Source organism: Benincasa hispida, chromosome 11 (assembly GCF_009727055.1).
Source record: "Benincasa hispida cultivar B227 chromosome 11, ASM972705v1, whole genome shotgun sequence".
Lineage (NCBI taxonomy): Eukaryota > Viridiplantae > Streptophyta > Magnoliopsida > Cucurbitales > Cucurbitaceae > Benincasa > Benincasa hispida.
This window is the reverse complement of record NC_052359.1, coordinates 17,186,241-17,198,666: the sequence shown is the minus strand read 5'-3', so window position 1 is coordinate 17,198,666 and position 12,426 is coordinate 17,186,241. Positions and strand designations below refer to the sequence as shown.

The 12,426-nt window shown below is 39.6% G+C and overlaps 1 protein-coding gene across 1 annotated transcript; it reads left to right on the top strand.

Moving 5' to 3' along the window:
• Nucleotides 1–1,057: 1,057 nt before the first annotated feature.
• LOC120090585 lies at nt 1,058–1,402 on the top strand. The gene has a single exon (XM_039048313.1). It carries the CDS (start codon nt 1,058–1,060, stop codon nt 1,400–1,402), a length of 345 nt encoding a protein of 114 aa, XP_038904241.1.
• Nucleotides 1,403–12,426: the final 11,024 nt, after the last annotated feature.

Sequence of the window (12,426 nt, the reverse complement as noted above, 5' to 3'; positions counted from 1 at the left end):
ACCAGGGCGCTTTATTTTTCAACTCAATTGCAGGCTATATCAATCTGCTCTTTGGCCAAACTCTAAGGGGAATCAGCTTGTGTGTCTAATTGGGCCTCGTTTTTTATATCACATGCTTCAGTGAAGTCTCCTAGAGAGCGAAGGTACTTTGCAAGAGGTATCTTATATAGAACAATTGGTCATAGGGTGGTTACTTGGAGAGTACCTGGGCTTACATTTCTTTATATATGAATGTTATTTTAAGAGTTGCCTCGATCCCTTGGATACTGTTATGATGAAACTAAGGTCCCCCTGGTTGTGATTTCACGCCCCAACTTTTACAGTTGGGGTGATCCCACAAAACCAGTTGTAGATGTTGCCAAGTAGACTCAATCTATGGACTAGAAGTATATGGCCTGTTGTTCACTGGGCAGATTACTGTAGGATGTCTCTCCCCACATTGAACGCAATATCATTAAACGGCCACGTGGTTTAATGCATTAACTTGACGGCTGATCCTTGAGAGTGAATTTCTTCTATTGATTAGCCATCGTCTGAAGAGAGGAGGTCATCATGGTCATTATGCGACTAGTCGTGCTCATTGTATCAGTTGCACATCGACACTTTTTTACTCTTCTTACTTCTGACCACTTTCCTTCAAATCAACCTACCTACAAAAGATGAAGCTCCTCAAGACTTGAATTCTAAATTAACGCAACCTCCAGATAATGAAATGCAGCAAAGATAAGACCTTAACAAGCAGCCAATTCAACAAGAAGTACGGCGGGATCCTCCACCTTTCCCGTCCTGGTTGAAGAAGAAAGACGATAGTAAGTAATTCCAGAGGTTCTTGGACGTTCTCCAAAAGCTACACATCAATATTCCCCTAATAGAAGCTCTGGAACAGATGTCGAGCTATGTTAAATTTCTCAAGGATATTCTTACTAATAAAAGAAAGATCGGGGAAAATGAAACAGTTGCGCTAACATATGAATACAGCGCACTGTTTCAAAACAATATCCCCACCAAAATGAAGGATCCTGGGAGTTTTACATTGCCTTGTAGAATAGGAGGTAAGATGGTTGGAAACGCGTTGTGTGATTTAGGGGTGAGCATAAATCTAATGTCCTTGTCGATCGTTAAGAAGTTGGATATCGGCAATGCAAGACCAACAACGATCACACTACAGTTGGCCGATAGATCGATAACGCATTATGAGGGTAAGATAGAGGATGTACTCGTGCAAGTGGACAAGTTTATATTCCCGGTGGACTTTGTTATATTTGATTACGAATCTGACAGAGAAGTACCTATCATCTTGGGTCACCCATTCCTAGCAACAGGGCGAGCACTGATAGATGTGCAAAAAGGAGAACTGACCATCAAGGTCGACGATCAGGAAGTAAAGTTCAACGTTTTTTAATGCGTTGAAGTACCCAAATGATATGGAGAATTTCCAGTATATTGAAGAATTGCGGTAAGAAGCTTGGCACGAGCCCTAGAAGAGCTGGAGAAAGAAGATTTTGGAATAAGCGCAATGTTGGATAAGGATTGCGCCACATTTTATGTTGAATCAAACTTTGAACCACTTAAGTTATCTGAACGAACTTCACAACCCATCAAGCCATCTTTGGAAGAACCACCTATGCTAGAGTTAAAGCCATTGCCTGTGCACCTCAAGTATGCTTACTTAGGAAGTAACAACACATTACGGTTATCATTTCTGCCTCGCTGAGTAAGGAGAAAGAAGACGCACTTCTATAGATCTTGAGAAATAATGAAAAGGCTTTAGGATGGACCTTGACAGACATTCGAGGAATCAGCTCCTCGTATTGCATGCATGAGATTCGTCTGGAAGAAGGAAAGATAGGATCGGTAGAAAGGCAACGACGTTTAAACCCTGCGATGAGGGAGATCCTGAAAAAGAAAATAGTGAAGTGGCTGGACGCAGGAGTCATCTACCCGATATCTGATAGCAGCTAGGTGAGCCCAGTGCAATGTGTTCCAAAGAAAGGGGGGATGACAGTCATCACAAACGACAAGAATGAATTAATTCCCAAAAGAACTACAACAGGGTGGAGAATTTGTATGGATTATCGCAAGTTAAATTTGGCCATTAAAAAGGACCACATGCCACTCCCGATCATTGATTAGATGTTAGATAGACTTGTTGGGAATGAATTCTTCTATTTTCTTGATGGCTATTTAGGGTACAACCAAATAACAATTGCGTCGGAGGATCAAGACAAGACAACCTTCACGTGCCCATTTGGTACATCTGCATTCCGACGCATGCCATTTGGACTCTGTAATGCGCCAGGCACTTTCTAACGATGCATGATGGTGATATTCTCAGATTACTTGAAGGAGTCAGTCGAAGTATTCATGGACGATTTTTCAGTTTTCGGTAATAATTATGACTTCTAGTTATCTAACCTGGAAAAGGTCTTGAAGAGATGCGTGGCAACAAATCTTGTTCTGAACTGGGAAAAATGCCACTTTATGGTGGAAGAAGGAATTTTTCTGGGTCATAAAATCTCGAATGTAGGATTGGAAGTTGATCAGGCGAAAATCGACGCAATTTCCAAGCTACCCCCACCAGTGAACATGAAAACACTTGGGAGATTTCTGAGACACGCTGGGTTTTATAGAAGATTTATTCGTAATTTCTCCCAGATCGCAAGGCGCTTAAGTGCACTCCTTGAAGCTGATCGAGAATATAATTTTGATGATGCATGCACCAAAGCATTCAACACATTGAAAGATGCACTCATCACCGCACCCATTCTGGTTGTGCCAGACTGGACGCAACCGTTTGTGTTGATGTGTGATGCGAGAAGATATGCTGTGTGTGCAGTATTAAGTTAGTGCAAGGACAAGGTATTGCATCCTATTTATTATGCAAGTAAAACATTGAATGAAGCGCAAAAGAACTATACAACCACAGAGAAGGAAATGCTCGCAATGGTATTTGCACTGGAGAAATTCCGACAGTACTTAATTGGAACAAATGTTGAGGTGTAAACGGGTCACTTTGCAATCAAATACTTGATGACAAAGAAGGATGCAAAACAAAGGCTTATACGGTGGGTGTTGCTCCTGCAAGAGTTTGACCTCGAAATCAAGGACCGGAAGGGCACCGAGAACCAAGTCGCTGATCATTTGTCAAGACTGAAGAATTGTGAGGTTCAAGGGAAAGAAAAAGATATTGAAGAAAGATTCCCCAATGAGCTGCTGATGTCAGTAGACATTAATGTTCCTTAGTATGCGGACATTGTGAATTTCATCGTTTGTGATCAAATACCACATGATTATACTTACCAGCAGCAGAAGAAGCTATGGCATGATGCCGAATTTTATTTCTGGGACGATCCATTCCTATATCGACTTGGTCCTAATCACATATTACATCGATGCGTTCCCGAACATGAAGTTAAGCACATTCTAGAGAAGTGTCATGAATCCCCTAACGGAGGATACTTTGGGGGGCAGCGGACTGCCGCAAAGGTCTTGCAGTGTGGCTATTTCTGGCCAACACTATTTAAGGATGCCCATGCCCACGTTATGCAATGCGACAGATGCCAGAGAATGGGGAATATGTCTAAAAGGAATGAAATTCCATTGACATCAACTTTGAGGTTGAATTATTTGATGTTTGGGGAATTGACTTCATGGGCCCATTTCCACAATCAGAAGGTCATCATTATATACTGGTAGCAGTTGATTATATATCAAAATGGGTTGAGGCAATCGCATGTGCCAAGAACGATGCGGCCACAGTGGCGAAGTTTCTTAAGAAGAATATTTTTGCTCGATAATGGTACGGCCACGGGCCCTTAATCAAGCAATGAGGGCTCTCAACTTTCAATCAACCGCAATAATCACCAACTTGTTGACTAAATTTAACATCAGCCATAGAGTTGCGACTGCTTATCACCCACAGACTAATGGCAAGTAGAAAGCAAAACTATCTTGGAAGAAGGTAGTCAATACTTCTAGGAAAGATTTGGCCCACAAGATTGATTGAGCACTGTGGGCATATAGGACTGACTATAAAACACAATTGGCATGTCCATCGTATGCCCCTGGTTTTGGAAATGCTTGTCATCCTACCAACTCGAGTTGGAAACATAAGCCGATGTGGGGTATCAAGAAGCTAAAGTTTGATTTAGCAATGTGGGGAAAGTCTGGAAGCTGCAACCTGAATCAGCTGGTCGAGATGACGAAGGGACGCCTATGAAAAATGTCAAGATCTCATAAAGAAGAAAACCAAGAAGTGGCATGACGACCGCATAAACGATCGGACATTCACTGGAAGGTCAATAGGTATTATTATTTAACGCTCATGTTGGTGATTGTTCCAGGAAAGGTTGAATGTCTCAAGCTGGTCTGGGCCATTCCGAATCAGATATATCTTTCCTCACGACGCAGTGGAAGCTAACAACTTTAGATGGTAAAACGCGTTTAAAGTCAAATGGTCAACGGATTAAGCCTTACTACAGAGGTGACTTCGAGCGATGCATGGATACCATTGACTTAGGCAAGCAGGATTAAACCGCTTGCGAGGGAAGTGATTACGGTAATTCTGAGAACTTCTTTCAGTTAGCATCCCTATCTATGTTTACTTGCTTTCTTTATAGTTTTTCTTTTACTACTTTCTAAATTACGTATTTACTGCTTTTTAGAATTAGCCTTTAATGCTTTCTGTAAGTCTCTTCAATTTAAGTTTTCATGTCATGTTTAATTCCTTTAATTTGTATGCATTAGTAGCACTGTTCTTTAATTTTTGTGAATGATTGGATGAAACAGTAAACACTGCAAAGTCTTTTCGACTTTGTGTTGTTGATGAATTAAAAAGAAAATTAAAAACTAGTATGGAACGCGTTGATGGGTGCATTGTGTGTTAACAAGAGACACCTTGCGTCCATTACACTCAACTACATTGCGTTGAGGTGTGTTGCGCGCGCGTGTGTCCTTTACCCATCCTTAGTAAAATACACTATGTTGAGGTAGTGTTGCGCTGGTAGCAATACCGTGCGCCCGATCCTCCAGAAATGTGTTTAGTTAAGGGATGTGTTGTGGGGATGCATGTGTTGTTGCCCGTCCTCAACAAAAATGTATTTGCGTTAAGGGAAGCGCGGTGTTAATTTTAAATTGTGGACCCGTCTGAATCAGATTCAAAAGATAATTTCAATTCATTATTTTTCTAAATTAACGAAATTCTTTGATTCTTTGTATAAGCAACAATTTTTGTATTGCTTTAATTTTTAATTCTTTGTATACTTTGTTAATATTCAATACAATTGAGTAAATATTCTCCTATTTTTGCCTGTGACTTTTTTCATAATCATCCTTTGTCAATATTTGCAATGTTCTTGATCTTTTACTTTTGTGTAATTCATTGCGATGCCATGATTTTTAAGATGCATGCACTTAGAAACATTTCCCATACTTTATAAATTCCGACTAACACTTAGTTAATTCGTAGCTTAGCAGTACTTTACCTTTTGCCTTTCAAAGTTCTGCTCAAACCTTATTTTTGAAATTTTTTCTAAGTGTTTGTCTATTCTATCCAAACAACGCAATGAGAACCTTGCGCATCTCTAAATTTGGGGGTAGGGAAGGTCTAAGCAGATGAGATCAAGATGATGCGGTCACTAAGAAAAATGCGTTCATTTTTCATTTTCAGAAAAAAAAAACATTTTCATATAAACTTCAATGTCAGCGCAAGGGAAAACTCAAAAACATTCCCAACCTGATAAGAGTTAGTTGTGAAAGGAACCTGCTCGTAGTTGGATGTTCGCATGACATACGTGCGAGCAAGCCAAAATGAAGGTAGGTTTCCAAGAACAACGCAATATGAAAAGAGAAAAATGCAAAAGAAAATAAAAGAATGCAAGAGACAACTCCTTTGAAATTCCTTAGTTAAAGTTGAAATTGGTACACAACCGTAGTTGGATGCTCGCATGACACACGTGGGAACAAGCCAAAATGAAGAGTGTAACCATGACCAATAGTCTCTAATAAATGACGCAAAGTTTGACCACTGCATACGGACGCATCATTTTATTTTGATAAAGAAGAGGTAAACATTCTTTTTAAAACTGAAAAGCATTTTTGAGCAGAAATTTGTAGGATAGAAGAATAAAGAAGGTATGAATTAGCAAGATAGAAGGAAATTGCATTGTAAGTACTGTGCCTAAGTGGAGCATTCGGAGTAACCAATCGACGCAAAATTTAGGATAGGAACTGATCATTTTTGCCTTAGAAGAAGATATGCTTGAGGACAAGCATATATCTCCATACACTAGGGGCGGGACTCTAGGCTTAAACGAGGGTTACGACTTATTGCAAAAATTGTTAAAGTTTAACAGTTTTGGCACTTTGAAAATGGTGACTGTTACGAGTCATTACAAGAGTTGTTTCATGTCTAATGGTTGAGAATGTCTCATCCAAGTGAAGGGCACTTGATCACCCCACCCGTGGACTTTTATCCTGCCTTCGGGCTGGGGCATCGTGAAATCAAATGTCATTTCACTTAAAGGTACATTAAGAACTTATTTTTTCTAACTCAAAATCTTGTTATTAAAAGTATTTGCATAGTCTTATTAAAATTGTTCATGTTTTTCAGCAACATTAAAATGGTACAGCTACATTAGCTCTATTCAAGTGCTTGACAAATAACTGGCAAAACTACGCTTGTTGGGAAAAACATGATTAATATCATTCTAATCAATCGATTGAACTGAGGTTCCGTCTTATGGAGAAGGTGTCTCCTAATTCCAACTCAGACCGCCGCTCAAAAATTTTCGGGAGGCTTATGAGAAATGGACACGGATGTGAACGAGAAAGGCCGCGAAACTTATATCTTGGCAAGTCTGAACGACGTTTTGGCCAAGAAGCATAGCCATAGTGGTCTCTACGTCGTGAGAATCAATGAGCCCTTGTGGGGATTGTTAGGACAGCTCAAGCATTGAAGCTCTGAAATGCATATTTAGATATATGCTTGTCCTTAAAAGCATATTCTTCTTCTAAGGCAAACAATGATCAGTTCCTATCCTAAATTTTGCGATCATTGGGTTTACCCGAAATGCTCCACTTTAGCACAGTAACTTACATGCAATTTCCTCTATCTCTTGCTAATGGTCATACCTTCTTATATTCTTTCTATCCTACAAATTTCTGCTCAAAAATTGCTTTTTCAGTTTTAAAAGAATGTTTACTTTCTTTATCGAAAATAAATGATGGCGTCCTAATGCAGTGGTCAAACTTTGCTCATTTATTAGAGACTATTGGTCATCTGGTTACACTCTCTTCATTTTGGCTTGTTCCCACGGTGTCATCGGAGAGCATCCAACTACGTGTTGTGTACCAATTTCAACTTTAAACTAAGGAATTTCAAAGGAGTTGTCTCTTGCAATTCTTTTATTTTCTTTTGCATTTTTTCTTTTATATTGCGTTGTTCTTGAAACCTAACCTTCATTTTGGCTTGCTCGCACGTATTTGTCATGCGAACATCCAACTACGAGCAGGTTCCTTTCACACAACTAAACTCTTATTCAGGTTGGGAATGTTTTTTGAGTTTTTCCCATTGCGCTGACATTGAAGTTTATATGAAAATGTTTTTTTTTTCTGAATGAATAAATGAACGCATTTTTGCTTAGTGACCGCATCATCTGATCTCAATCTGCTTAGACCTTCCCTAACCACCCAAATTTAGAGATGGCGCAAGTTCTCATTGCGTTGTTTGGATAGAATAGACAAACACTTAGAAAAAATTTCAAAAATAGGTTTGAGCAGAACCTTTGAAAGGCAAAGTAAAGTACTGCTAAGCTACGAATGATTAACTAAGTGTTAGTCGGAATTTATAAAGTATTGGGAAATGTTTCTAAGTGCATCAATCATTATAAAAATTCATTGGCATCGCAACATGAATTACACCAAATAGTTAAAGATCAAGAACATTGCAAATATTGACAAAGGATGATAATATGATAAAAGTCACAGGGCAAAAAATAGAGAATATTTACTCAATTGTATCTGAATATTAACAAAGTATAAAAGATTAAAAATTAAGCATACAAAAAATTGTTGCTTGATCAAAGAATTCAAAGAATTTTCGTTAATTTAGAAAAATAATTCGAATTGAAATTATGCTTTTGAATCTGATTCAGACGGAGTCCACAATTTAAATTAACACCGCGCTTCCTTAACGCAAATACATTTTTGTTGGAAGGACGGGCAACAACACATGCATCCCCACAAACAACATTCCCTTAACTAAACACTTTCTGGATGGATCGGGCCGCACTGGTATTGCTTACCAGCGCAACCACTAACCTCAACAATAGTGTATTTTACTAAGGATGGGTAAAGGACACACGCCGCCGCGCAACACACATCTCAACGCAATGTAGTTTGAGTGTAATGGACGCAAGGTTTTCTTGTTAACACACAATGCACCCCATCAAAACGCGTTCCATTACTAGTTTTTAATTTCTTTTTTAATTCATCAACAAACACCAAAAGTCGAAAAGACTTTTGCCGTGTTTACTGTTTCAATCAAATCATCACCAAAAATTAAAAGAACAGTGCTACCTAATGCCATACAAATTAAAGGAATTAAACATGACATTGAAAACTTACAATTGAAGAGACTTACAGAAAGGCATTAAGGCTTAATTCTAAAAAGCGAGTAAATAGTAATTTAGAAAGTAGTAAAAGAAAAACTAATAAGCAAAGCAAGTTAAACATTTAGATAGGGATGCTAACTGATAAAGAACGTTCTCAGACATTACGTAATCACTTCCCTCGCAAGCGGTTTAATCCTGCTTGCCTAAGTCAATGGTATCCATGCACGCTCGAAGTCACCTCTGTTAGTAAGGCTTATCCGTTGACCATTTGACTTTAAACGCGTTTTACCATCTAAAGTTGTTAGTTCCACTGCGTCGTGAGGAAAGATATATCTGATTCGGAATGGCCCAGACCAGCTTGAGACATTCAACCTTTCCTGGAACAATCACCAACATGAGCGTTAAATAATAATACCTATTGACCTTCCAGTGAATGTCCGATCGTTTATGCGGTCGTCATGCCACTTCTTGGTTTTCTTCTTTATGAGATCTTGACATTTTTCATAGGCGTCCCTTCGTCATCTCGACCAGCTGATTCAGGTTGCAGCTTCCAGACTTTCCCCACATTGCTAAATCAAACTTTAGCTTCTTGATACCCCACATCGGCTTATGTTTCCAACTCGAGTTGGTAGGATGACAAGCATTTCCAAAACCAGGGGCATACGATGGACATGCCAATTGTGTTTTATAGTCAGTCCTATATGCCCACAGTGCTCAATCAATCTTGTGGGCCAAATCTTTCCTAGAAGTATTGACTACCTTCTTCCAAGATAGTTTTGCTTTCTACTTGCCATTAGTCTGTGGGTGATAAGCAGTCGCAACTCTATGGCTGATGTTAAATTTAGTCAACAAGTTGGTGATTATTGCGGTTGATTGAAAGTTGAGAGCCCTCATTGCTTGATTAAGGGCCCGTGGCCGTACCATTATCGAGCAAAAAATATTCTTCTTTAAGAAACTTCGCCACTGTGGCCGCATCGTTTCTTGGCACATGCGATTTGCCTCAACCCATTTTGATATTATAATCAACTTTTTGCTACCAGGTATATAATGAATTGACCTTTCTTAATTGTGGAAATGGGCCCATGAAGTCAATCCCCAAAATTCAAATAATTCAACCTCAAAGTTGATGTCAATGGAATTTCATTCCTTTTTGACATATTCCCCATTCTCTGGCATTGTCGCATTGCCCATAACGTGGGCTATGGGCATCCTTAAAATATTTGTTGGCCCCAGAAATAGCCACACTGCAAAAGACCTTTGCGCAAGTCCGCTGCCCCCAAGTATCCTCCGTTAGGGGATTCATGACACTCTCATTGAATGTGCTTACTTCATGTTTCGGAAACGCATCGATGTAATATGTTGATTAGGACCAAGTCGATATAGGAATGGGATCGTCCCAGAAATAAAATTCGCATCAATGCCCATTAGCTTTTCTGCCTGCTGGTTAAGTATAATCATTTGGTATTTTTGATTCACAATCGATGAAAATTCACAATGTCCGCATACTAAGGAACATTAATGTCTACTGACATCATCAGCTCATTGGGGAATCTTTCTTCAATATCTTTTCTTTCCCTTGAACCTTCACAATTCTTCAGTCTTGGGACAAATGATCAGCACTTGCTGTTCTCGCGGTGCCCTTCCCGGTCCCTTGATTTCGTAGGTCAAACTCTTTGCAGGGCAACACACACCGTATAAGCCTTTGTTTTTGCATCCTGTCTTTGTCATCAAGTATTTTGATTGCAAAGTTGACCCGTTTACACCTCACATTTGTTCCAATTAAGTACGTGTCGGAATTTTCTCCAGTGCAAATACCATTGCGAGCATTTCCTTCTCTGTGGTTGCTATAGGTTCTTTGCGCTTTCATCAATGATTTTACTTGCATATAAAATAGGAATGCAAATTACCTTGTCCTTGCACTAAACTTAATACTGCACACACAGCATATCTTCTCGCACACACATTCAACACAAACGGTTGCGTGCAGCTACCAGTCTGGCACAACCAGAATGGGTGAAACAGTGATGAGTGCATTCTTTTCAAAAATGTGGTTGAAATGCTTATGCGTGCATTTGCATCATCAAAATTTATATTTCTCGATCAGTTCAAAGAGCGAGTGCACTAAGCGCCTATAAAGCGAATCTGCGGGAAATTATTGAATAAATCTTCTAAATAAAACCCAGCGTTCTCAGGAGAAATCTCCCAAGTGTTTTCATGTTCACTTGGTGGGGGTTAGTTGGAAATTGCCGTCGATTTTTCGCCTGATCAACTTCCAATCCTACATTTTCGAGATTTTGATTTGACCCAGAAAAATTTCCTTCTTCCACCATTAAAGTGGCATTTTTTCCCAGTTTCAGAACAAGATTTGTTTGCCACGCATCCTTCAAGACCTTTTTCCAGGTTAGATTTAACTAGAAGTCATAATTATTACCGAAAACTGAAAAATCGTTCCAATGACATACTTCGACTTTGACTCCTTCAAGTAATCTGAGAAGAATATCACCATCTATTGCATCGTAGAAAGTGTACTGGCGCATACAGGAGTCCAAATGGCATGCGTCGGAATGCAGATGTTACCAAAATGGGCACGTGCAAGGTTGTCTTGCTCTTTGATCCTCCGACGCAATTGTTATTGGTTTGTACCCTAAATAGCCATCAAGGGAAAATTAGAAGAATTCATCCCAACAAGTCTATCTAACATCTAATCAATGATCCGGGAAGTGGCATGTGGTCCTTTTAATGGCCAAATTTAACTTGCGATTAATTCCCATACAAATTCTCACCCTGTTGTAGTTCCTTTTTGGGAATTAATTCATTCTTGTCGTTGTTTGATTGACTGTCATCCCCCCTTTTCTTTGGAACACATTGCACTGGGTCACCTAAGCTGCTTATCAGATATCGGGTAGATGACTCCTGCGTCAGCCCACTTCACTATTTTCTTTTTCAGGATCTCCCTCATCGCAGGCGTTTACGTCGTTGCCTTTTACCGATCCTATCTTTCCTTCTTCCAGACGAATCTCATGGCATGCAATACGAAGGCCGAGCTGATTTCCTCGAATTCTTGTCAGGTCCATCCTAAAGCCCTTTTCATTATTTCTCAAGATCTATAGGAAGTGCGTCTTCTCTTCTCCTTAACCTCAGCGAGGGCAGAAATGATAACCGTAATGGTGTTGTTACCTTCTAAGTAAGCATATTGAGGTGCACAGCAATTGGCTTTAACTCTAGCATAGGTGGTTCTCCAAAGATGGCTTGATGGGTTGTGAAGTTCGTTCAGATAACTTAAGTGGTTCAAAGTTTTGATTCAACATAAAATGTGGCGCAATCCTTATCCAACATTGCGCTTATTCCAAAATCTTCTTTCTCCAGCCTCTTTAGGGCTCGTGCTCAAGCTTCTTACCGCAATTCTTCAATATACTGGAAATTCTCCATATCATTTGGCGTTAACTTCAACGCATTAAAAAACGTTTAACTTTACTTCCTGATCGTCGACCTTGATTGGTCAGTTCCTCCTTTTTGCACATCTATCAGTGCTCGGCCCTGTGCTAGGAATGGGGTGACCCAAGAGTATAGGTACTCCTTATATGTCAATTTCGTAATCAAATATAACAAAGGCCAACCGGGAATATAAACTTTCCACTTGACGGAGTACACCTCTAATCTTACCCTCATAATTGCGTTATCGATTCTATCGGGCCAACTGTAGTGTTGATCGTGTTGGGTCTTGCTATTGCCGATATCCAACTTCTTAAACGATCGACAAAGTACATTAATTTTATGCTCACCCTAATCACACAACGCGTTTTTCCACTCTCTG